General features: G+C 34.8%; 1 protein-coding gene across 6 annotated transcripts in view; it reads left to right on the top strand.

Annotated features, from left to right (window-relative positions):
• CADM2 (cell adhesion molecule 2) overlaps positions 1-27,699 on the top strand; it is a 1,000,353-nt gene that overhangs the window by 864,794 nt on the left and 107,860 nt on the right. For all 6 annotated transcript variants that reach the window (XM_070597821.1, XM_070597820.1, XM_070597823.1 and 3 more), the window contains one exon: positions 21,895-21,985. In XM_070597821.1, coding sequence (XP_070453922.1) covers positions 21,895-21,985 — 91 coding nt within the window. The remainder of the gene's footprint in view (positions 1-21,894; positions 21,986-27,699) is intronic.

The following is a 27,699-nucleotide window of genomic DNA, read 5'->3' as shown; positions in this document are numbered from 1 at the left end:
AGCAAACTGGACAACTTAAGTCAAATTCAGGGTATTCGATAAACTTTGAGTAAATGTCAATGCCTTCTGTCTTAGTCCGTTCAGGCTGCCGTAACAGAATACCATAGACTGGACGCCTTATAAACAACAGAAATTCAGTTCTCACGGTTCTGGAGGCTGGAAATCCAAGGTCAAGGTGCAGGCACATTTAGTGCCTGGTGAGCGCTGCCTCCTGGTTCACAGATGGCTGTCTTCTCTCTGTGTCCACACTTGGAAGGCGGAAAGAAGGAGTTCTCGGGGTCTCCTTTGTAGGGGTGCTAATTCCAGTCATGACCTTCCAGAGGCCCCACTTCCTAACAGCACACTGGGGATTAGGTTTCAACATATGCATTTGGGGGCACACCAACGTTCACTCTATAGGATCTTCCCTTTTCTATTTCTTTTTATTTCATTGATATATCTTTCAAAACATGGAAAGTCATATAATTCAATATGTTTGGAGGATCCAGATCATCAACATCTTAATTTAAACTTTTTTCATTTGCGTATAAAGCCAAGATCGTTTAAAAATATTTGATAACTAATTTAACTGTAATTTTCAACATACACTAAAAGAAAATAATAAAAGTTAAGTCACCATGAATGTTGAAGATTACCAGCCAAAGATCACTGGCAAACTACTAGTAGTCTAGCCAAATCAGGTTTAGTTAGTGTGCTATGGCAAAGGAGAGGGCAGACCAGCTGAACCTCTGAGTGTAGGTGAGAAAGAGTTCGGAGAGGCTTGTTACAGGGTTTGGGCTTGTCCCGAATGTTCTGAAGAGGGTTCGGGATTGGATGCTGTCAGGACTGGGGGCAATCTTGAAGGGGCATGTTGGTAGGTTTTACCTAGAAAGCAAAAGTATTAAAGCACAATTGGATTTGCTGTTATAGATACGGTGGTTAATGGTACTGATTCTTTTGGTGGTTATGTGTCCTGGTCTCTGTCTTGTTTCAGACCTGCTCATGGGTTAGACTAGCCTTTGTCTTATTCCGCCCCACAGTCACGGAGTGGCTTTATGTGATCGTTGTTTAGATCCTAGAGAATCATGTTTCTTGAGAATATTTCAGCTTGTCTGTCAGATACCCATTGTCAGCCGCCAAAGTCATTTTCAGATTTTTGGGAGTCCAAAAGGGACCTATTTTATATATACTTCTTGGGCATTTTTAGCTGAGCACCATATTTGAATATGCATTATTAAGCAAACTTCATGAAGGAAGGCAATTGAAGTGCCTAATTTTTCAGAAAGTTTTACATGAAAAATGTTATACTTGCTGGCCAATTAAAAATAACAACTCAGCCTATCATGGTTTAATATGTGAGTGGCTGGAAGGCAGAGACCAGATCTACTTAAATTATTTTTCTTGACATCTAGGATACTATCATCCAAGTATGTGAAATTAATTAAAACTAACTGATGCTAATGCTGAACGTTCCTTTAGGGATGCAGAGCATTCCCCAGAGATGAAGTGAGGAGGGGAGCGTACAGAGGGGACGTTTAGCAACAGTCTGCATGAAAATTAGAGCAAATTGGGTGTGGGATCCATAAACAAGTAAGAATAATGACAAAGCATCTCAGTGGCTGTTTTCAGAGACAGTAAGATCATGATTCCACATAGGTGCACATGTGCGGTATGCATGATGTGGAAATTTTCATGGATGCAGGTAGGGGAAAATAGAAGAATTGGAAAATGAAGAATGGGGTTAGTTTAGAATTTATGGAACATTAATTTAGGATTTCCACATTGTTTTACAATGTTCCTATCATGAATAACCACAGGGACCGGCATCCAAAGAGAGAAACATTAGCATTCTGGACCCCCAGAGCAGAAAAGATAAGATTATTTTCCGTTGTGAGTGACAAGAATAAATATATACCCCTGCGAGGATGGAAGTTGTGACCACGCCTGAAATCAAATCCTGCGCTATTGTGGAAAAGGCGAGTTTGATGAGAAAGCAGAAAGAAGTGTTGAATACATGGTGCCAAGGAGCATAATGCAAAAACCAACAGTGAGAGGACGTATATCTCTAGGGCTAAGAGTTTTAGCTCTGTAACCCTGAGATATACAGTTTAGAAGGACCCAGCCTATCAAATACATCACAGCAATATTCATTTCTTTATAAAATATTAAAGATAAATGTTATTGCCACTGTGATGGGAGAGAGTCTCTTTAAACTTGAAGTTTAATAAATTTAAAGTAGGCTTTTCACTGCTAACCACAAATGCCTGCGAATTTCACTATTAGATAACAGCCTACTTTGCGCCTAAACAGGGGCAAAAGGTTTTATGAATAAAAATTCTAATTCATCTTCCTATTTGTACATAGATCTCTTTGAAACAATAACTTTATTTGTCTGATGTAATTTTTAGAAAAACAGATTGCATGAATCAGATTTTATTTAATTCTCAGTAGGAATAGTATATGTGCACTAACAGAAAGAACTATGCAAAACACAAAAAATAAGAAAATAATTGAACATAACTAGAATTATTTTCTCTAGTGACCTTGACAAAATGACTTAGAAAATCAACTTTTATTGAAAATGAGAAACACCAAAGACAGATTAGTGAAATATTTCAGAATGAGTGTTTTGAGAAAGCATTTTAGTACTATGCCATTGAACTGCCAATATGGATAAATAAGAAACCAAATGTTAAGTCTGCATGTGTGTGTGTGTTGTAAAGTATATTTTGTAGGCAATTCATCGAATCATGAAATTTTATGCTATCATTAATATTTCTTTAGTATTTCCTTTTTAGTAATGGTGCCATACTTTGCCTGTAAAAATAACTACACATACACGTCATAAGCATTTTAAAACAATGTATAGTTAAAATAACTCATATACGAGAACTTGCTTGGGAACCTTAACAAATTCAGTGTGAGGAAGGAAAGAAGGAAAGAGCGAGAGAGGGAATGGAAGGGAGGATAGAGAGAGGGAGGGGGAAGAAAGGGGGAAAGAAAAGGAGGGAGGAGTATGGAAGCCGAATTGTTAACACTATGTGTTTAAATAAGATCAGTTAGTTAATGATGACTAAAAATAAGAAATACATTATATACCTTTATGATAACGGAAAACCCCCCAGATTCAACTGTTACTATAATTATGTCTTTATAAGGGGTTGAACAATCACCTTACAGACCTGGTCTTTACCTTCTTGAGGCTTTTATTTCCATTCTAGTTAACAGGCAAGTGAATAACACAATTAATCCATTTTTTCCTTAACACTTTAGTTTAAAAACTGCATTTTTAAAGAGATTTCTTCCTTGTTTTGCTCTCTCTGAAACAGAATTCCTCTGTGTCTAGAGGAACTGAGTTCCTGACTATGCATATTTGCTACTTTTCCAGCTCTCTACTGTACATTATCAGTCCTCTCTTCAGTTCTGCTGATTCCAATAAAATGCAATAAAAATAAAATTCTGATTATAGTAGAAGAGATTCCGTACAGATGGGTTTGGGGGCTTCTAACTATTTTGTTTATATCTTCATTTCCGCAGTAGATACGCATGAAACAGAACAGAAGTATTTTCAAATGTAGGCAGAATTCTTCATTGAGTGTAGATGGGGTTGTTTGTCTTTTTTCACTTACAAAAAGTCTTTAAGTTCTCACCCACTCAGTCCTCCCTCCACAAACCTGGACACCCCTCTAGCCCCAGCAGTGTCTTCTAAGTTGTCCTGCATTAGTTGTATCAACTACACCTCCTCTAGTTTTTTATTTATTATACAAAGCACTTGATTAAACATTTCAGTCTATGTAGATTTATTAGACAAAAAGGTGAATGTTACAGGTAACATTTTAAAATAAAGTATCTCACTTCTCTGGTATCTCATTGTGAAATGCTGATTATGTAATTATCTTGTCTCCCGCAAATTATCAATGTTCCGGAGTCGGAGAATATAGAAGGAACCAGGAAAAGTGAAATAAAAACTATCTTTAGGTTAAATTTTCAGACATTAAAATAAACTGTTCGACTAACAAAATGCCAAGTTTATGCCTGAGGATTCTTTAGAAGGTTTTTTTGTTTTTTGTTTTTTTTTTTGCTGTGGAAGATTTACCCTGAGCTAACATCCACTGCCAATCTTCCTCTTTTTTTCTGTATGTGCCACCACAGGGTGGCCACTGACAGATGAACGGTGCAGGTCCACGCCCAGGAACGAAACCTGGGCTGCCAAAGTGGAGCACGCTGAACTTAACCACTAGGCCACTGGTGCTGGCTCAGAAGGATTTTAATAGAACCTAAAACATTTCACAAAGCTCATGAAATATATACATGCTAGAGTCATGGAATGATCTATGCCACTTAGCAAAAGATACATTTAACTATATTAATAAAGGCAGCCTAATGTGCAACCTCTATTTAAGATCCCAATAGCTTTTTAAACTTTTCCAAGGAAGACACATTCATTTATTGTATTACCCATAGTAATGTATTGCTGACAATTTTGGTCATGAAATAAATTTATTTCTTTTATATGTATCAGGAATATTTTATTCAGAAAAATAGCAGCTGGATCACCAAATATTTTAAGTCATCAAAATGAGGGGATTTGAAATATTACTATAAGATTTCTGTTGTTGATAGAAGTTGACATTTTTTGTGTTATTAAAGCTCAATGCAGAGGAGTATATATCTTTGTGAGTAGAGATTCCTAATTAAAAAAATAATAAATTGAAACATTAAAATTATACATATAATGTACTCACAACTGTCCTTTCCTAATCAAGCTTATCATAAATTATGTATTTATAAAATGTTTTAGAAGTTTTAACATTTTTTAAGTATGCAAATTAATTTCATAAAAAGATAGTCAAAAATAGCCCCAAATTGATGGAAGATATATATAGTACAGATGCCCATATACCTTTTGCAGTTAATTTTGAGCCATTTTAGTGGAGAATAATAACTGGATAAGAAAATGAGACAGAAATGATTTTTACAAGTGAAACCTAATATTTAGAAAATAAACACATTATTAATATCTAATAGTCTTGATTTTCAAATTAATAACTACTTCTATTTTATAAATCTATTTTAAAAAAGCAGTTGAGCTGAGTTCTTCTTTTTGAAGTAACTATGTATTTAATCTCCCAGAATTTTCCAATCATTTTAGTTCCGTTTTCTGAATGAATTATAATACATACACACACACATTTCTAACAGAAAAATGTATAGTTATAAAACCACTGTAATCAATTGATAAATTAAACTTTATTAGATTAGCTCTTAATATATTAGGAATCATTTTCATTACTATTTACTGTCTGGATCCAATAGACTGTTTTTTGTTTTTTTTTTTTTTAGTGAATAGGCTTTATTTTTTAGAGCAGTTCTAGGTTTACAGAAAAAATGAGCAGAAAGTACAAAGTCCCCATACACACCTCCATCCCACCCCCCTCACACTTCCCCTATTATTTGTATCTTGCATGATCGTGGTCCATTCGTTACAGCTGATGAACTAGTATTGATAGATTATTGTTAACATAATTTACATTAGAGTTCGCTCTTTATGTTGTGTAGTTCTTTGGGTTGTGACTAATGTATAATGTCATGTAGCCAATTAAATATCATGCAAAACAATTTCACTGCCCTGAAATCCCCTGTGCTTCACACTTCTTGGTTGCTCCTTTCCTGCCTCAGCTCCCTGGCAACCACTGATCTTTTAACTGACTGTGTAGTTTTGCCTTTTCCAAGGTGTCTTACAGTTGGTGTTATACAGGCTATAGCCGGTTCAGACTGTCCTCTTTCACTTACCAATATGCACATAAGGTTCTAATGTGTCCTTTTGTGGCTTGATAGCACATCTCTTTTTATTGCTGAGTAATATTCCATTGTCTGGATGTACCAGAGTTTCTTTCTTTATCCATTCACCTATTAAAGGATATCTTAGTTACTTCCAATTTCTGGCAATTAGGAATACAGCTATTATAAATAGTCACACACAACTTTTTGTGTGATCATAAGTTTTCAACTCCTTTGAGTAAGTTGCATTTCAATTTTAATTAGAATAAATTTTAGCAAAGATAAATTAAGTGACTATGAAAAGAAGAGGCAACATATCTTAATATGTTCCTACAACTAAAACATAAAATTTCAGAAAATCTAAACGTTTATCTTCTACTGTATATAGTATTGCTGGATTGTATGGCAAGACCATGTTTAGCTTTGTAAGAAGCTGCAAACTATTTTCCAAAGTGGCTGAACCATTTTGCATTTTTACCAGTAATGAGTGAGTGTTCCTGTTGCTCTGTGTCCTCACCAGCATTTGGTCTTGTCCGTGTTTTGGATTTTGGTCACCCTAAATAGTGTGCAGATGTATCTCGTTGTTGTCATAATTTGCAATTCAGTAATAACGTATAATGCTGAGCATCTTTTCATTTGCTTGCTTTCCGTTTGTATATCTTCTTTGGTGAGGTGTCTGTTTCGATCTTCACCAGTGTTTTAACTGGGTTGTTCTTATTGTTGAGTTTGAAGAGCTTTTTGCACGTTTTGGATACCTGCCCTTTGTTAGATATGGCCTTTGCAAATATTTCTCCTGTTGTCTTTTTATTCTTTTAACAATGTCTTTCTCGAGAGCAAGCATATATAGTTTTAATGAAGTCCCACTTTTTAGTGGACTTATCAATTTTATCTTCCTCCTTCATGGATTATGCTTTTGGTGTTGTAACTAAAAAGTTATCACCAAACCCAAGATCATCTAGATTTCTCCTATGAAGATGTACAGTTTTGAATTATACATTTAGGTCTCTGGTCCGTTTTGAGTTGATTTTTGTGGAAAGTGTAAGTCTATGTCTAGATTCCTGTTTTTGCATGTGGATGTTCAGTTGTTCCAGCACCATTCCTTGAAAAGACTATTCTTTCTCCACTGAATTGCCTTTGCTCCTTCCTTAAAGATCAAAGGAGCAAAGAAAAAACTTGGCAGTATTTGTGGGGTTTTCTTTCTGGACTCTCTATTCTGTTCCATTGATCTGTCTATTTTTTCATCAATACCATACTTTCATGATTACTGTAGCTTTATACTAAGTCTTGAAGTCAGGTAGCATCAATCCTCACACTTTATACTTTTTATTTAATATTGAAATTTTGTTTATATTTGTAAATTTGTAATGATAAATTTGATTACATTTGTAATTAAGACAAATGTAATCAATCACTATATTAAACTATATTGTATTAATCCCTCAATCACTATATTAAACTATATTGTATTAATCCCTGATGCGTCAGGAAAGAGTGTAATGACCAGTCACCATCTAGGTCCAATAGACATTTTATTTTTAGTTTTTTAGGTTTCAAGTTGTTCTCTGAATCGTGTATAGATGTAATATTAAAGGGGTAGTGAAAAACAACTTTATTAGACTATCTAATAAGAATTTAAATATAGCAAAGGTGAATTTCTATTGTACATTTTCCTGGATTTGAAGATATATCTATCTGAAATGAGTAACAACTGTCATGCATGATCCTGGAATGTATTCCTGTTGTAAATACTGAGTCCAGATTTCAAATGCATCTCTAATGTGTGCTAGCTTGTCACTGCTTCTGGTTCTTCTTGCACTTGCATTGTCATAACGTAATACTTTAAAAAACTTTGATGGTTCATAATTTGTCACAGACAGTAAAAATATCTTTGCTCCACAGTTGCAAAATATTTTCATTTTTAGATTTATAAGCACCAGTTAAATTGAAAAAAAATAAAATGAATTTTTAAATTTCTTTATCATCAAATGCCTTCAGCATTTTTTTCTTATGAACTTACACGTTATTTTGGATAAAAACCATAAAAGATGATGGGGCTGGCCCCGTGGCCGAGTGGTTAAGTTCGCGCGCTCCGCTGCAGGCGGCCCAGTGTATCGTTGGTTCGAATCCTGGGCGCGGACATGGCACTGCTCATCGGACCACGCTGAGGCAGCGTCCCACATGCCACAACTAGAAGAACCCACAACGAAGAATACACAACTATGTACCGGGGGGCTTTGGGGAGAAAAAGGAAAAAATAAAATCTTTAAAAAAAAAAAAAAAACCCATAAAAGATGAAACAATATTGTCATATTTCCTTTTTAGCAAAATCATGTTACAAAATATTGTGGGATGAACTTCTTCCTTTTGTTTCCTTAGAAACAGATTATCCACTTACTAATTTCTGAGTTTGATAAAATTCATCTAGAATATCATATGTGAAGACTTCTATTTCACCATCTTCGTTAGACTCTTGAGTTCTACTATTTTCTCCTTGCATTTATCCTCTGATCTGTCTAAAAATTTTGTGATATCTTCCTCTGTCAATTTCTTTCTCTTGCCGTTATGAGCAGAAAATGAGATTCTGAGTCCTCAACTGAGATCATTAAAGCTAAACAACCAACAAACAGGCAAACAGAACTACAGTGATGGTGTTTTTATTTCCAGACTTCTTTTCTATCACATGAAAGAAAATGCAAAACCCAAGCAGTTGTATAAGTAAATAGCGATCAGGCGACAGTGATGATTTATATCACTCTTGTGTAATCCTTCCACACAGGCACTGTCTAATAGAACTTTCTGTGTTGATAGAAATGTTTTATATCTGTCCTAAAATAGTAGCCAATAGCTAGCTACATGTGGCTCCTCAGTGCTTGAAATGTGGATCTCGTGACTAAGGAACTGCAGTTTAAATTTTATTTAATTTTAATTGATTTATGTTTAAATGTAAATAGCCGTGTGTGACTAGCTGTTACTGTATGGGACACCACTACTCTAGATGATTTCATCATCCTTCCCTTTTCTTATTACGTCATTCCTTTCACCATAGTTGGGATAACTGATGAGTTAGGGATAAGTTAATAGTGATGTAATTCATAGAATGCTGAAGTAGCAAGACTTTCATTATATAGGAAATATAACACCACTGTAATTTCATAATCTATCTTAGATTTATGAAATAGTCTAATGTTTTCGTATCGTAATTTCAAGGTAAGATAATTTTAAATCTATTTTTAAAAGTGAAATTTACCTTTGTTTTTTGGAGCGCCTCTAAGAAAGAATACAAATCATTAAATACATTCTTTAAGAGTAGTTAGAACTGTTTCAAAAAGAAACTCAAAAACTAAAATTGAGGCCATCGGACTTTAATAATAATAATAATAATACAGAACTTTCCAGTTCTTTCTAGGAGGGAAAATTTTATTTAGACTTTTAAGAACAAGGCCAGTGATTTTAGTGATTATTACAGAACTGCAGAAAGTTTTTTTGTTTTGTTTTGCGGAAGATTAGCCATGAGCTAATTATTGCCAATCCCCCTGTTTTTGCTGAGGAAGACTGGCCCTGAGCTAACATCCGTGCCCATCTTCCTCTACTTTATATGTGGGACGCCTACCACAGCATGGCATGCCAAGCGATGCCATGTCTGCAGCTGGGATCCGAACCAGCGAACCTGGGGCTGCCAAAGAGGAACATGTGCATCTAACCGCTGCGCCACCTGGCCGCCCCTGCAGAAAGTTTTATTTTGCCCTCCAAAATGCCTTTGTAATTTTATTTATGATGCTAAGATTTTATAATTTGTGATTTAGTTTTGACTCAAGACTAGTATGCTCACCCTGGAGCCCATAAGTAGGTGATGGTGGCCCCACTGAGTTTTTGAGGTGGTGTGTAAGCCGGGCCTGTGGAGGGATGGGCTGTGATTTTACAAGACCAGAATATTTGGTGTCCAAAATACAGGTTAATAATCTCTGGGGTGAAATAGAAACTTTTTAACAAAATATATTTTGACTACAATGTGACCCTAAAAATCAATATTGCATTTTTTAAAGTTCGAGTTCTGAAGTCAGACAAGGCTGGGTTGGAATCCAAGCTATGTGACCCCACGCTAGTTGCTCTAAGCCCCAATTTCCTCATCTGGAAAACGTGCGCGCTTCATATTTTTTTGTAAGGATTAGCTCAGGTAATGCTTTATAAGTGCTTGGCTTTCTGTTATTATTATTTCTGTTGTTATTATTAGTAGGAAGGTAACATATTTTACCTTATGAATGCAAGGAAGTATAGCAAATCCTTTCTACGAGGTCTGTACATTGTGAAGGAGAGAGGAAAAGCCTGAGACTACAAACAGGAAGTCTGTGAAAGAGGTAAAAAGACTATATAGATTGCTACTTTGTAATTTTGCCGAGGACATGTGCTATTCACCAATGCTGATAAAAATCAAACTTAAATTTAGTGATATCAGGAAAATAAAAACAATTTTTAAAATATTTTTCTTTTGATTAATAAAAGCTGTAAATAAAATGTCTTCATCCTAAAGGAGAAATTTCCGGAGACAATCTACTGTAACTATGCGATTATTTTTGATTTGACTTTTATCAATTTAAATGTTTCAAAATATACCACTAAATTTAAGGATTATTATTATAATTATTTTTGTTATTACTGTGATGATGGTGATGATGATGATGATTTTGACCTTTCTCATATTTACCAAAATGCTATTTAAGGAGACATTTTAGAGATTAAATAATGTATAAAATACAAACAAACGGTTTAGCTGACTAAATGTCTAATGAACAGAAAATGAGATATCAACTTCAATACTAAGTCTAAAACCACAGTTTTATGTTGTCGTCATATTTGACTTAACCTATGCATTGTCTATTAATGTTGTATGTTTGTTAAATAAGCACTGAGTGCTTAGGCCGTCCCATGGCAGATTCATAAAACACGAAGCTTTATATTAATGTGTCATTTCATTGTTTATTATTTCTTTTTTGTCCCCAAGATGAATCCATTTCATGGAGCCTTTGATAAATTGTCTTTAAAATAGCATCAAAACATAAACAGCTTGAAAATTTTTAGAAATACGAGTTATGATTTTCCATTTTGTCCTTTAAGTGATGATATGGAGGGTTTTTTAATTAAATGAGCTTTCAGAAGCGTCAAATGGCCTATCTAGTGATGAAATTTGACAAGAGGCCTTCCTAAGCAATCCATCTCCTGTGTTGAAGCTATTAACTAGTTGAATTTCTTTCCGCCCTTCAAGCACAACTAACTCAATTAACAATATCAAAACTATGCATTTGATATCACCATATCAGATAATTTATACAAGAGAGTTTAATTTGATAAATTCCCAAATTTTATTTATTTTATTATTTCAACTATAATAAATTCCAAAATTATAAATTCCTTCATTCCCTAAATATTTCACAGTTATTCTAATAACTGGAATAAAATATACCAGAAACAATTATTTTAAACTAAAATGTATGTGAGGATAATAAATGAGATATAGAGAAAATGCACTTACAATGATGAGCCCACGGTTGTAGACATTTATGAATTAGAATATAAACAAAAATATTGATGCATTTGTCATCTAGATTTTTACTGCTACCTTTTCTTCTCCATAGGATCTTCCTGTGGCTCAACTTTACGAGTCATTTTTCTCCAAATCACTCCCTGATCCATTCAGTTTTACATGCTGCCAGATATGCTCCTAAAACTTAGTTCTGAGCCTGATACTCACTTGATCACAAACTTGGGATGATTTCTTAGTGCTCTAATGCGATGTCCAAACTCTTCAGCCTTTCATTCAAGGCTTTGAAAATGTAACTCCCTATAATGCTGCTGCTCTCAGCACCTTTTCTCAGATAACGCATCCTACACTTTACAGAATTTCTAGATGCCTCAGACACAGTCTACAGTTTTCTCTACATCAACCCTTTTTTCAACTCTTTGCCTGAATTCTCTTCTTTTCTTTCCCTCTAGAAAAATTCTGGCAGTTCAAATACTCTGTGTTCTTTGAATTGTTTTAAGTGCCACTTCTCTAGGTAACTTTTTTTGTTTCTGACAAATATGTATAATCTCTTCCTCCATAACTCCCGTAATGCTTTATCAGAGTGCTATGTTGCTTTCAATTTTGAGCTTTGCTTTATTTTGAACTATACATGATTTATCTTTCTTACTGGGACTAAATGCCTGTGGGTTACGATATTTGTGGCTGTATAGTACTTGAGGAGTAGTACCAATGTGTCTTATACACACAATAATTCATACATATTTGTCAAGTAAATAAATGCTTGCCACAAAAGTAGTTTTTCACCAGAATTAAAAGGAGTTTAACAGACTGTTGAAGGAAAGCAGCTGATAGTTTTGAGCTTGTGAAAAGAATTTTATGAGTTGAAAGGAAAGTGAGATTTTAGTTTTACTTCAGATTTACAAATAAGAAAAGTAAATCAGATGTCTGAGCAAAAGGGAGTCCTACGCAGAGGAAGTGAGTGGCCGGTAGTGCAGCAGCTGGGAGGGTCCAGGTTGAGTCTTGGTATTTCAACCCGATGCTCCTAGTACAAAGTGGTGGACCTTGAGGTCTGGATTCGGTTTGATTTATGGCTTTTTGTTTCAGGAAAGTATCATAATGGCCTTACTCAGAGTACTTAGGATTTCCTTCATTTCAAAAGTAAACAGAGATATGAGAAAAGATCAAGTATCCCATATAAGTGCTCACAATTTCACAGTTCTCTAGGGGTTCCCAGTCTGTTGTAGCAAGGAAGAGATATATAGGTGGTGAGTAGAGTAAATGTAAATATTTAAAACCAGGGCACTATTGACATTTGGGGCCGGATACTTCTTTCTTGTGAAGGGCCTGTCTTGTGCATTGCAGAATATTTAGCGGCATTCCTGGCCAGTGGGATCCCCCCTATATCTCTCCCACAAGGTGACAACCAAAAATGTCTCTAGATTTTGCCAGGTCTCCTTGGGAGGCAGAATTGTCCCCAGCTGAGAATCACTATGTTAGAGTAAACCCAAAAATGGCTTCACAAAGGTGAGTTGGTACATAATATTCTTTACTATTAATGTAAGTAAACCAAGAGATGTTTATAAGGATGTTAAATAAATCTTTTTGTTTAGAAACCTTTATGTAATAAAATTGCTATAAGGCAAAACTCTTTCATCTGCAAAACACTTAGAATTTTCTAAATTTCTGTTGATAATTTGTTGTGGTGATATATTTATGTTATTCACGGTTGAGAGGAATATATGGGTAAGAAGGATATACTATAATGAATAAGATAAAAGAATATATTTTATTTTTAAAAATATTTTCCCAGTTTTATTGAGATATAATTGACATTTAACATTGTATTAGTTTAAGGCATACAACATAATGATTTCATATATGTGTATATTGTGAAACAATTACCACAACATTCAGTTAACTCCATTCTCTCACATAGTTCCAATTTTTTTCTGATGAGGAAAACTTTTAAGATCTACTCTCTTGGCAACTTTAAAATATACAATACAGTATTGTTAACTGTAGCTGTCATGCTACACATACATTACCAGAACTTATTAATCTTATAAATGGAAGTTTGTACCTTTTAAGCACCTTCACCCCAAAGAATATTTTCATCTGTCAAAGAGGAAAAGGACATGAGAGGGAGTTGTGAGAGACCTAAAAAAAAATAAAAAACATAAAAAAAGAGAGACAGACAGACAGACAAACTGGTAGACAAGTTATACATAGAATTCAGTAACATTGCCTGATAAGTTTTATAAACTGCAGATCATATGGAGCCAAAGGCAAACGTTGGTCCAGGTTCCAATTCATCCAAATGGACAGAGTAGAACAGAGAACACAGCACATACTACACAGAATGCCAGTCCCTAGTGTAGTGTAAGAGAGAACGGGAAACCCAAATGCACTGAAGTGTGACTAAGATCAGGGCAGAGAAGAACAGAAAGCCCAGAGTGATTTAAGATTGTGTACCCGGGGTAAGTCGCTTCTCCGAGCCTCCAGTTCAAGTTGGGCGCAATAGGTCAACAGCAGACTCTTCCTTGTATGCTGATGAAAGAGTCCAATGAGCCAACGTATACAGAGCATTTACAACGACTATTACACACCAAGTATTTCATCAGTGTTTACTAATATTAGAAGATAGCTGTGACAAATAAATTTAATTTTGTAACACATTAGTGGTCCTAACAAGTAGTCGAAAAAGTTACAAAGAGCATTACTCATGCATTTATTTGGCAAATGTTTAACCGAGGTCCAGGAGTTGTTCTAGGACTGAAGAGAGACCGATGAACAAGACAGGGATAACTTCTGCTCTCAGGAGTGAGCTGTCTTAAGAATATGCTGAGCACTCCATGCACCATTTATGAATACAAACACCTGAGCTTTAGTGTTACAGTGTGAACGTTACAAGGTACAAGGTTATAATTTTACAACTCTAGCTAAACAATGGATAGAAAAAACTTTGTATGTTTTAGTAACTACATAAATGTTTGTTAAGTGAATCATTTGGAAGTACTCATAGGAAATAATTTTTTTTTAATTTTTATTTTTTTCGGATGTACATCATATTTCAAATTCTGGATACATTACATCACGTTCACCACCCGAACACTAATTATAGTGCATCGCCTCACATGTGAGCCTAATCACCCCTTTTGCCCTCCCCCCTCCCGCCTTCCCCAATGGTAATCACCAGTCCAATCTCCAATGCTATGTGTTTTTTTTCTTTTTTGTCGTTGTTTTTATCTTCAAAGATGTGGTATTTATACACGATGGACTACTACTCAGCCATAAGAAATGAAAAATCCGGCCATTTGTGACAGCATGGATGGACCTTGAGGGTATTATGCTGAGTGAAATAAGTCAGAGGGAGAAAGTCAAATACCATATGATCTCAATCATAAGTAGAAGATAAAAACAACGGAAATAATGTTTTTGGACAAATAAAATTATCAAAATAACATTTTCCTTTCAACCAAAGATCCACATAATGCCCTAAGCAATGTAAATGACTAGTGCTTTACATTATAAACCATCTTTGTTCATTCAATATATTATACAATGTGAAATGAGACAGTAAGCTAACATTAGATGTTAGTTTAGTTTTGCTTCTCTTGTTTAGCAATTTGACCATCAGCCATAAAAGAGTTAGATGTTACTTTTATATTACCTTAAATTCCTGTTGTATTTCTTTGAGTACAGAAGGGCTAAGGTTTCTTTTTTTTTCTTTTTGGTAAAACATTTGATTTAAAACTTCTTTTATTCAGCTACAAAACCCTTATGATGGATAAATGTTGTTGAAACACTAACAATAAATACTTTAAGAGCTCGTGCTTTCAAGGTTGTCCATTAGGTGGTTTAATAGTAGCTTGATCACAGATCTTTCTCTTTTCTACAATCTTTATTAAGGATACAGAAAATCCATTCCACTGGATCAATATCTTTACTTTGATTCAAATCCTGAATCATTCAAATAGAGCAAGAGGTGTCCTTACTTCCCAAGTTCATAAAGCTTTTCAAATTTTGGATAAAAAAGTACAATCTTTTGCCCATTAATCTATCTCTTAATAATAATTGTGCTTCTTTTTAAATGAACCCCAGAATTTGTCAGATAAGTAAAGGAAGTTATAGTTAAGAAAATGTCTGTTTTCATATTTTAATAATTTTAAAGTTGGACTCTAAAGAATAATATTTTTGCAACAAAAGCCTTAGAGAAAATACATATGCTTTCATAATATCTACATATTTTGTTTATTTACTAGTAAGTACTGAAAAATTATTTGTGGATGAATGAATATATCCCTATTTTTGATATGGTTGTGCAAAACTTTGTCATTTGCTTGCATTTTGAGAGAAATAGGAAGTAACTCATTCATTTATTCATATAACATTTGATGAACTCTTGCAACATATCAGGCATTTAGTTAGGATCTGAAGACATGCAATTGAATAGGTTAAGATCTTGGATATTGAATGTTCAAAGTGTGGGGATAAGCATCCAGGTTAGAAAAAAATATTTTACTAAATGTACGGTTTATAGTAACGATATATCCTGTATTATGAAATTATTTAAACCTAATTATTTACTATTTCTTGTCATTCATATGTGTATATACTAACATATTATGTATTATAAACATCACATATTATATATGGTGTATATTATATAAATAGGTTTATGTTCAATAAATATGGAGTTGTAGAGTTGGCTTATCTGAAGACATTTTAAAACAGACATAGAAATTGTCAGTTTGCAAAAAAAATCTGAGTTCGTCTTACAGGACAAAGCAAGTATAAATTAACACAAGTAATAATAATGCATTTTTACTAACCCCACCTTTTTTACTATCAATTGGTACAACACACTACGTTATAACAGGAATTAAAAAACAGAACATCATACACATCTGCAAAGTACTGAGGAGAAAGTGTCATTCAATTTTGTGACAAAGTGGGGCAGGATTAAATGCAACTCATATTGCATCTAGACTGGAAAATAGAGGAATTATTTCCAAAACAAGCATGGAATTACTATTTAAGTAAACTTTGGATAAAAAAATATTCTCAATCCTTTGAAATATATTTGAAATGAAAAACTGCAACCAGGAAGAAAATCTACAAATAACTTAAGACAAGGAAAGCAATCTTTTTATAATTCTTAATAGATCACTTCACAAAGGCATGCAATGAAAGGTTTGAATTATGCAGTATTTATATTCTCATTTCTGTTCATAGCTGGGTTAGTAAACAATTAATAGCATAATACGTGCATAAATTTAAGATTATTTTATAAAACCATTGTCCTATTATCTGTTGTGCATTGTGCCATTCCTGAAAAATTCTCCATTCATTTTGATATAAAACAAAATAAATAATACAGAAAAATATGTTTACATTAGGATTTCAATTATTAAAATATTTTGAAGAATTAGGAAATTGAAGACTCTTAAAATTAACTTTGGTTTTTAGATGACAATAATTTTTATCTTTTCTTTTTGTTGGCTAACTAAGATATCTAAGTATAGGAGTTCTATGCCAGTTTGAAATTATTATTTCTAGAATGTCGTTGATATTTCACTAAATAATTCTCTTCTAATTTTATCCTATGGGGGTGCTTGATCAACTCCCTAATGGATATAATAAGGTGACAGATGAAAATAAAATAAGAACAGTATTGACAGAGACCTTCGTCATTAAGTAAAAATCAGTTAGGCTCAAATTACTTTCTTTTATTAAAAAAGATCTTTGAGCGTCCGACATCCCACAACTAGAAGGACCTACAACTAAGATATACAACTGTGTACAGGGTGGGGGTTAGGGAGATAAAGCAGGAAAAAAAAAAAGATTGGCAATAGTTGTTAGCCTAGGTGCCAATCTTTAAAGATTTTATTTTTTTCCTTTTTCTCCCCAAAGCCCCCTGCTATAGTTGTATATTCTTCGTTGTGGGTCCTTCTAGTTGTGGCATGTGGGACGCTGCCTCAGCGTGGTTTGATGAGCAGTGCCATGTCTGCGCCCAGGATTCAAACCAACGAAACACTGGGCCGCCTGCAGCGGAGCGCGTGAACTTAACCACTCGGCCACGGGGCCAGCCCCAATCTTTAAAAAAAAAAAAAAAATTTTCTTTGAGAAAGAGTCAAGTTTGGGGTAATAATCATATTATTGTAGTATTTGATGTGGTAAAAAATGTAATTTTGTGTATATTGCTAACACGGCATGTTTAAAGAAGAGTGCTGACATTTCATGGAAGTAGAATTTTGGCTGAATATTTAAATAAATCTCTTCACAACTGAGTGCTTCTTCTGCCAAAATCAGGTGAGAGGAGAAAAATAATTCAGATATATGGTGTTTGCATTAAAAAACAAATTGCCATTTTTATAATCATGGAAGGTTGTTATCTAATGTTATCTAATGCAGGAAATTTGTAGTAAAAAGAGAGTCAGCAGTGGACCTTTAATTAAATTAAACATGAGCTGAATCGAAAGTTTGTGACATGAATGTTTAAGATTAATTTTACATACAGCTGGTTCCAACAAAATTTCAATTAAATCTTTTTTAATACTTCAGAATTAATGTACCAACTGATAAGAAAATATATTTAAAAATTAGTATGTCCATTCATTTAATACTCTATTTATTAAGCACAGATTTGTATAGAGCACTATGCAGACACTGAGGATACAGCAGTGCCTTTTTAAAAATTGCACAGGAGTGAAGAAGAATTCATGCCACAGAGGTATCTGACCAGAGTCGAGGGTCATGAGTGGTTGCCCTTAGCAAATGACATTTGAGCAAGATTTAAAAGAGTTAAATAAACAAAGGATCCTCCCAAAATGGAGCATTTCAGACAATTTATATGAAGGCAAGATGAAACATATGCATTAAAGAATATGAAAGAGGTATAATTACCTGGAATTCGAAGAATGAAATTGCACATTGGGAGGCAGGAGAGTGAAGAAGTGTAGAGATCATGTAGGACTAAACAGCTGTACTAATGATTTTGCTTTTAATCCTAACAGCAAGGATCAACCATGCAAGGTTTAAAGCAGAAAGCTGTTGTGATCAGCTTTATGTTTTGAGATGATAGTTTGGTTTAGTTCTAGGAGTGAGAGTTAGAAAGGAAAAAAATTGACACAAGAGAACTATTCACTGTTGTGGTGAACTAGATAAAAGAAGGGGTTGTGGAGCTGTAAAAAGGGAATGAGTGAATTTGAAAATTATTTAAGAAGCAGATCCACCAGACGTGGTGACTGATTGGTGATAGAAAAGATAAAGGGGCAGAGGTGTCTGGTGTATATATAGCTGGATAAAGGCTGGAGTATCTGTAGAAATAGAGGCTGCTGGAGGAAGAAGATATGGGGGAGGGTAGGAGACTTTGAGTTCGTTTTGGCTATGTCAAATATTGTGTGTCTTTTAGACATCCAAGTTTACTTGTCGAATAGGTGCTGCGTACACATAAGTGTAACTTGTGGTACAGAACTGCTCTGGGAGTGATTGGTGAGTAGATAGAAACTGAAGGGATAGGTGTGGCTGAAAGGACCTAGAGAGAATTAAGTGAGAACAAATCGTGAATCCATTCTTGGTGATCTCAATATTTAAAGGCTAAATACAAGACAACCCAAGAGAATCTGAAAAAGAGTAACCAGAGATGTAAGAGTTGAATCAAAACCGTGTTTTTGAGAGTGTGGAGGTGATAGAAGAGAGGATGTTAAAGAAGCCCAGAAAGACAATTCTTGGGAACTGAAACTAATCAACATTTTGAGTAATTCTGAAGTCAAATAAAAGTTATAAAAAAGTATTGTGTTATATCCCTTGATTTTGGTAACTTAGAGATTATTTGATGATCTTGCTGAAAGTTTCATAGAAATACATGTTAAGCATATTATATGCTCTGGCATCGCTTATAATTGGAATTCTGTATTTTGGATCTAAAGGGAATGTTGAACTCTATGCTTCAGGGGCCACTTGTTACACAAATTCTTACCTCTGATAAGCTACTTAAACTAAACAGGCAGAGCTAAGAGAAATCAGCCCATATTCTGTTTTTCTCACTTCTAACAGCTACCTGCCACTATCTATTTTACCTTACTGAAGCAGATGCTGGTGCTGGCTTACTTGTATCACTTTTACACACACCATTCCTGTGCACCGAATAGACAGGAGTGCCAAGGAAGTAACACCCCCTTCCTCCAGAGCAATCTTCAACCACACGCTAATGAAAATTGGGAAATCTTCCCTAAATGCTCCTGTCCCTTGTCCGTCAAGTAAGATAACTCTGAGGATGGCCATCATTGTCCCTCTGAGTTCCACAACAGGAATGAACCTCAGTTGCCCGTGGTGTGATCTGTTTAATAACATACTCTTTATTTTCTTATTTCCCTTCCTTGCTCACTCCCCAGGGCTTTCTCAGGTGACCCCTCAGGGTCTGTTTGTTAGGATTCTGTATTAGTCAGGGTTCTTCAGAGAAAGAGAAACAATAGGATGGAGATATATACTTAATATTATAAAGAATAGGCTCACACAATTATGGAGGCTGGCAAGTCCCAAGATATGCAGGTTGAGTTGGCAAGCTAGAGACCCAGAAAAGCCAATGATTTAGTTCCAGTCTGAGTCCAAAGGCCTGAGAACTGCAACTGATGTCGTCCCAGTCTGAAGGCCAGCAGGCTCCAGACCCAGGAAGAGCAGATGTTTCAGTCTGAGTCCAAAGGCAGGAAAAAGGCCAACGTTCCAGCTCAAAGGCATCAGACAGGAAAAATTCTCTCCTGCTTGGGAGAGGGTCAGCCTTTTTGTTCTAGGCCCACCCACATTACGTAGAGCAATCTGATTTATTCAGTCTACCAATTTAAATATTAATCTCATCCAAAAATGCTCTCACAGAAATACTTGGAATAATGTTTGGTCAAACGTAGGGGAATTCCATGATGAAGTGAAGTTGATACATAAAATTAAACTACACAGACACCCAAATTAACATAACTCTTTCCCCAAATCGCACTTTTGTGATCTTTCTTCTGCCCTGTTTTTCTCTGGAAATGAAGCTTTCTCTTATGTGTTGGGGGAAATTAAATTTCACTGTATGTATATATGGTCAAAGTTCAAAAGACCACAGACCTCAGTTTGCCCAGAATCATTCTAGTTCACACTTGTTATGCTGCATAATTATTAATATTTCCCTTTCATTTTAAAAGATGTTCTACCTTGAAGACAAAATTATATGATCTTCCTAGTCAATACCTGTGATAATGATGATAGAAAAATTAGTGAAGTGTATTTAAATCTTTTATTAAATTATTTTCTTCTACTAGTTAAAAAGGTATGGTGAACATATCTCATATTTCTTCAAATTAATTTTTCTTCCTAGGTTATTTTACACTGTGATTATTTTCCGTGATGTATATGGAATGCCTATTTGTAACCAGGATATTATTGTTGATTATCTTGAATGTATTTTCTGTTTAAAAGATTAAGAAAGAATGCTTTTGAAAAGTATAAATAATTTATAAGTAGGATATAAGGTCTTTCACAGGACCATAGTTTTACGTATGACAAACCTGAATAATATTTTCCTGAAATAAGATGACTAACCTAAAAAGGACACAGTTGATTGATACTTATTTAATTGGCTTCACAGTCCGAGAGTGAGTATAACCACAAGGTAATTCAGTTCTCCCATCACAATTAAAGGAAGGGTGAAAACAATTGTGGCTGTCTGGAGAGTTCAGAGCCTATTTTGCTTATTGTTGAAGATGTGGTCTAAGAGGAGAAGGCAATTGCATGTTGGCTGTGGGCGACACAATGCCAGGACTAGAGAAGTGTCATAAATGAATGTGTGTTTACATTGTCTCTTTTCTTCAGCTTATTTTCCATTTCTTCTATGAAATATGTATCTTTGTGTTGATTAAAGAATATTACATGGCATAACCTTTATAAATAGTAATGTCTTAAAGTGTTCTTGAATGCTCTTCCATTGGGATGATTTTGTTGTTAAGTGCAAAGAAATAATTTTATAACAATTATGTTGTAGCGTATGTAACAAAATGTTAACTTTTAGTGATATTCTACAGAACTATTTCAGATGATTTGCTAACTGTACTTTAGTGCAAGCAGAATGTGCTAAGTGCAGCATTTACTGCCGGTTCAAAAAGATTCTGCATAATGCTCGTGAGACAGTAGCTGATCTTGAGTTCTTTGTGGGTTCTTTATTATGAGTCTCTGATATTCCCACAACAATGAAAGTGTTGTTATTCAAATGCACATAAATGCATCCAGTCCATAATAATAGTATTCATAGCCATCTATAAATAGTTGAAGAAACAATTGTATGAAATGCTTGATATTCATCTGAACCACTTTTTGCAATTTCACTTTTAAATTCAGATTTCAGAAATAATACAACAGTGGTGCTCATAAGATATTCAGATATTTTTGTTAGCTTTTCATGGACAGGATGGTGACTTCTTAAAATTACATACTCTATTTCACCAAATCTAAGAAACTTTTCATAAGTACGCACAATGAAAAGAAATAGTCTGCACATCCATCATGAGGCACAATTATTAAATATATAGTTTTGTGTGTTTAATGACCTTTCTTAATAATCCTTTTCCATTTTTTTCTAGATACACCATCAGTTAAGATTATCCCATCCACTCCTTTTCCACAAGAAGGACAGCCTTTAATTTTGACTTGTGAATCCAAAGGAAAACCACTGTAAGTGATAAAATTTTTCACTTTTTCTTCTAGTATGCTTTGCTTGCAAGCCTTAGCTGCAGAAATCCACTTTTTTTGTCTGTTTTTTTGGTGGCAAAGTGATCTCTAGAACAGAAACACCCAGAACGATGTCTTCATTAAGCGTCTGTGGAAGATTGGTCTTTGACTTTGTCATCTGGGGAAGTTTCTGGGAGGTTTCTAGCTGTGATTTTTTTTTCTTCCTTTTTTTTTTTTTCCAGTAAGGTATTTCCACCTGAAAGGAGTGGAGGCTTAATCAGTCACTGTTTATATCGTCAGAGGGATAGAAATTACACACTGCTGAACTTAGTTCTCCCATGAAATACTTTGAAAATATTGAAGCATCCTCAAAATATGCCCAAGTTTAAAGCCACATGGGGAATCATGTTCATAATAAGGGAAATCAAGTCCACATTCCCTATGTAGCAGCATCCAAGGGACATGATTTGTGAATTTGACATGCTTGGAGGTGACGTGAATAAAAGGGGTCACAAGCATAGAGTTTTCAATTGTAAAGTGATTTCATTATTAGAATATATGAGTCTGGGGCCGGCCCCATGGCGGAGTGGTTAAGTTCTCGCTCTCTGCTTCAGCAGCCCAGGGTTTCGCTGGTTTGGATCCTGGGAGCGGAGATGGCACCGCTCATCAGGCCATGCTGAGGCAGCGTCCCACGTGCCGCAACTGGAAGGACCCACAACTAAAGTATACAGCTATGTACTGGGGGGCTTTGGGGAGAAGAAGAAGAAGAAAAAAGAAGATTTGCAACAGTTGTTAGCTCAGGTGCCAATCTTTAAGGAAAAAAAAATAGCTTGTATTAAAAAAAGAATATATGAGTTCTGATGTCACTTCACCTCTAAAATTATACTTTTTGACAGTCTTGTTTATAGAGAACTAACTCATAGAACATCTATTTTTAATACAAAATTCAAGTATGGGTTATTCAAATGTGGGTTATTCAAAAACTTTGAAAGCCATTTGAGCACTCTGATGCACAGTAACCGTGTAGGTCTAGTGTAAAGTAACATTTGATTCTTAAAAATCTTCCTATGGATTTACATTTCTCTTTATATTTTAATAGGGAAAATTTAATTGTTCTCTGTAAATAACTACATGAGATAGCTTCTGTGCAAATCAAGTTAAATTACCAAAACTTTGTTTCTAATAATACGTGCTATTTAAGTGTAGATTTCATATTTTCCCGCGAGGAATTTTTCTAAAAGAGTTTTAAGGGAGAAGGCTGTAATTTCAACTTCTTAAATTGTATGGTATATATTATACTTTTTAACATACTAAGTGAATTCACACTTTTTTTTATCACAGTTTTGATATTTTAAAACTGTTCTCTCATCCAGTAATTATTTTCTAGAGATACAAAGATACCGATTTAAAAAGCATTTTGTCAATTAATCCATTATTTTTCTTCTAGCTTTTAAGAAATATTCAAGGCATTTTAGACCTTGAAAAGACACATTTTTTCATAGTAGCTTTACTACATATATCCAGCACAATTCACGTTCATAGTTCTTACCTTCTGATAAGCTTAAATTGCTTATAGAAAACAGTTTTCCACTGCAGTATGCTATCTAAACGTGACAGTGCATTTTAGCGTTAAAGCTTCAACAACAGCTTTTGGCTGCAAGTTCAGTACTTCAACCAGGGAAAGAAATGTAATAGACTCTAGTCGGCTTTAGATATACTTAAATCCTCATTTCCTTACTCCTGATTTTATGTATCTAACACCAGAAACTTTTCATCTGTTTTCCTTCCATCTGCACTCCTGTTCCTTTCACTTATTTTCCAACTCTGTGTGTTCATCATCTTTCTCTCTTTTTGCTCTGTTTGTTTCTGATCTTCCTTATAACCTGAGGGGTCAGCATATGGGGACAGGAAGGAACGTGACCAGGATCAGGGCACAGCAAATGTTTTTGCTTTTACCTTCTCTACATTGATCTGCCCCAAATCACATATGTGTACATTTGGAATGTGTGTACAACTCATGTAATTAAATGGGGTGAAGATGGGCGATGTATACACAGAATGTTTGGAAATAAATACATCCCTGCTCAAAGAGCATCTAATTCCCTGTCAGTGATCTCCTCTTTGACTCCACATGCACTCCAAATGGTAGAAACGGCATTTTATTTATGTGAATAATTAGATTGTGAGTTATGTAAGTTGTGCATTTCCCTCGGCTCAGATTGGTTGAATAGGTGGGCCTTGTTGTGGGCCTCTGTTTCAGCTACCTGGAAATGGCTTGGGGATGTAATCCTCTTCTGCATTGCAGATGAATGAAAAGTACAATAATCTCTTATTTATTTATTTTGTTTAAGAATATAAAGGTTCTGGAAGTTTATATAATAGAAAATGTCACCTTTCTTGGAAAGATCCTGATTCATATCACTTTGCAAATAGAGAAAGGAAATAAGAAAGTCTTCTTATTTTACAGAAGAGAAAACTAAAGAAAGCTCAATGATGTCAACCAAATTTTCCTGATTCATTCACATTTAAAATAGATAAGTCAGGATTTAAACTCAGTTCAATTGTTGCCCAAATCTTACATTCTTTCAGCTATTTTCTGCTACTTCCATTGCTGAGTCAAAATTGTCACCTCTGTTAGCCAAAGTAACTTTTGAAAAACTAGCATGGGCCCCCCAATAACCCCCAGCGCTAAAGTTGAACCCCTGCCTACTTTAAGGTGAAGAACTGGCTAGCCTCAAGACGTATTTTACTGCTGCCATCCTCCTTTATCAGGCTTTCTTCTATATTTATGCTCTCTCTGGAAACCTGCCAAATTTCCATCAAATAACCATTTCTATCATGAGTTTATAGCCATATAAAAACCTCTAATTAGTATAGTATCTTCTGGCAATTATTTCCTAAGCTCCATAAGGGTTAAAATGGTCATTATAGTCTGTCTTTATCCTTATAGTTCCCTATGTTAGAATCTATATGCTATGGTCCACAAATCAATGTGTATCAACTTATTCCCTTGTATTGTATCCTCATTCCCAACTTCCCTTTTACCATTTTCTTTCTTTGTAGACTATCAGGCCATTGACATTAAGCATATAGCCAACTTCTCTGATTCCATCCTGCCTTTAGATTACTGCTTTTCTTAGGTCCTTTCTAATCATCTTACAATCTACTTTTCTACATTTTCAAAGTAACTATCATTTCCAATAAATGAAAGCATTAACCTCTTTAAAGACAGCCTAATTTCTAGCCTCTCTTTAGTTTATATCTCCAACAGTGCCAGATGAGGCACACAGGACAAGAAACAAGGGAAGACTAAAAAGAAATCACTGGATTTGCCCAGAAGGAAATGTTACTGATCATAAAGAAAACAGTTTCACTAGAGGAAAGAAAAGAGAAGGCAAATTGAAATGGATTACTCAGGGAGTCAGTAGGTGGTGGGGAAGTAAAGATAATGGAGAGATCAACCATTTCATAAAATGAATCATGAAAAGTGGAAGAGAGATGAGAAAAGAAATTATGCTGAATGGAAGTTTTAAAATTATAAATAATAGAGACTGCCCGTATTTTAAGATAGAATCAAAAGAGCCTGTAAAGAGTGGGAGTGAAAACGAGGTGTGCGCTATCACATATACCCAATGGGCAGGTTCAAATTTCCTATTTTACTGTCAAAGTTCCATCCATGACTTTGCAGCTATTTTACTTGACTCTCTAGCTTACTTTGGAACCACTGAGAAGCACCACTGTGGCTTAGCTTCCGACTGGCTCTTGAAACACTTAATTTCTATTGTCTTTGCCATTTACCTGATCCGCCTTTAAGGAGCAGGTAGGAATCAGAAATGGATGACAGATATATAATTCTTTTACATCTGTAGCTGACTTAAGTAATATCTTTAGTCCATGAGCAAATCTTTATTGTTTCTTAAAAATTGTTTGACCAATTAATGATTTCCTGAAGAAAGAGTTATTTGTGGTTATTAGGCATATTGACGGAAAACAAAATAACACCACTATCTTTTGTATAAATCGCAAAATGATGGTGTGGCTCAACTCATCCTGAGAATCATGTTGCTAACCTGGGCTCCTGTGTGCTAATGTTGTTTTCCTTGTTCTAAATGTGAGGGCCCCAGTGACTGTTTATGAACAATCAGGGCTTATTTGCCTGCTTTGGACTGAAGGCTTTTGCTATTTTCCTGTGGAACAGCTGCATAACTTGGGCCAGGACCAAATTGTTCCACTTGACATTACTATAGAGGCATTCTGTTCTTTCCTTAAAAGAGAGATTACTGTACACGTCTGTCTATTGTTTTAATTTTAGTTTAAAGTGAGGACCGAGCTAATGCCAACCACTTTTCTTTCAAGTCCCCAGGGTTTTTGCAGCCTTCTTCTTTCTTTGGCTGAATTCCCAGACAGCTTTCAGGCAGCAGAATTCTCAATTTATAGAAATAGAAAGGGGAAAAAAAGCCATTATATTACATTAAAGTCATGACCTTAAAAGATGTGGTGTCGCCCCCCACATGCACTAACTAAAGAATTATCATTCATTTTAATCAAATGTTTAACACTTTGTCAATTTACTTCAGAAAATAAATGGGACATTTCAGTCAAATAAATATGTATTTGGCATTTATTCTGTAAAAGAAAATAGTTATAGGTATTGATAAATTTTTCTGTGTATCCAGCATGATGTTTATGTTGTACTTAATTTTACCTACTGGTAACCACGAGTTTTCTTATGTTCTTGGCATAAATCTAGTATACATAATTGCATAGCACATAACATCCCTATTCTGTACAAGAAGAAAGATTTTAATCCTTAGAAAGACAGATCACATCCTGTATAACAGCTAGTGAGGTGTTTTACAGGAACAGTTACACATCCGTTGTTGAAATGATCAAGAATTTAAGAAGAAATTTGATAAAAATGTATTGATGCATTTTCCTACTAGCATAATAGACATTTAAAAAATCAGGTGCAAAATACTTTTTAAGGGAAAACAGTTTTATATCATCAGTTTTCTCAGACTAATATGTGCCTTTTTACAAATCACGGGTTATTTACTAATTGTCATACAATTCAATCACAGCCAGAAGAAACAACAAAACAAACCAGGAGTTAAAGATGGCAAGTTACCTTCCAGAGTGAAATGTTTAAGGACAAAATATGAATTTTGAAAAAAGAATGTTGATCTACGATAATAGCAATTTTATGTGATTTGACCTAATGCACAACAGATGTTAATTATAGAATATTTTTCTCTCTCCTGCCCTCTACGCCGTAGAAAGCCGTCTAAGCAACTGTCAAGGTCTGTGTTTACGTTCAGATATAATACATAAACTATCTTGCTCTGGACACAAAAGTTCACGTAGCACAGTAGAAAGAGAAATACAGATGTAGATTTGGATTATAAATCTGTGGATCTCTCTGGCCTGAGTGGTCTTAAGCAAGTCATTTAACCACACCAAGTCTTTTTTTTAAATTACTATACTTTATTTTTTAGAGTAGTTTTAGGTTCACACTGGTTAAATAGAAAGTACAGAGCTCCTATACACACCCTGTCTCCACACACTTACAGGCTCCCCCACTATCAACATCCCACACAGCAGTGGTACATGTATAAAAATGATCAACCTACATAGACTCATAAGTATCACCCCACAGAGTTGACATTAGGGTTCACTCTTGTACACCAAGTATGTTTTTATTCTCTAATATTAAGAAA

This window comes from Equus przewalskii, chromosome 27 (assembly GCF_037783145.1).
Source record: "Equus przewalskii isolate Varuska chromosome 27, EquPr2, whole genome shotgun sequence".
Taxonomy (NCBI): Eukaryota; Metazoa; Chordata; class Mammalia; order Perissodactyla; family Equidae; genus Equus; species Equus przewalskii.
Note: the sequence above shows the minus strand (reverse complement) of the source record. Positions and strands in the feature narration are given on the sequence as shown.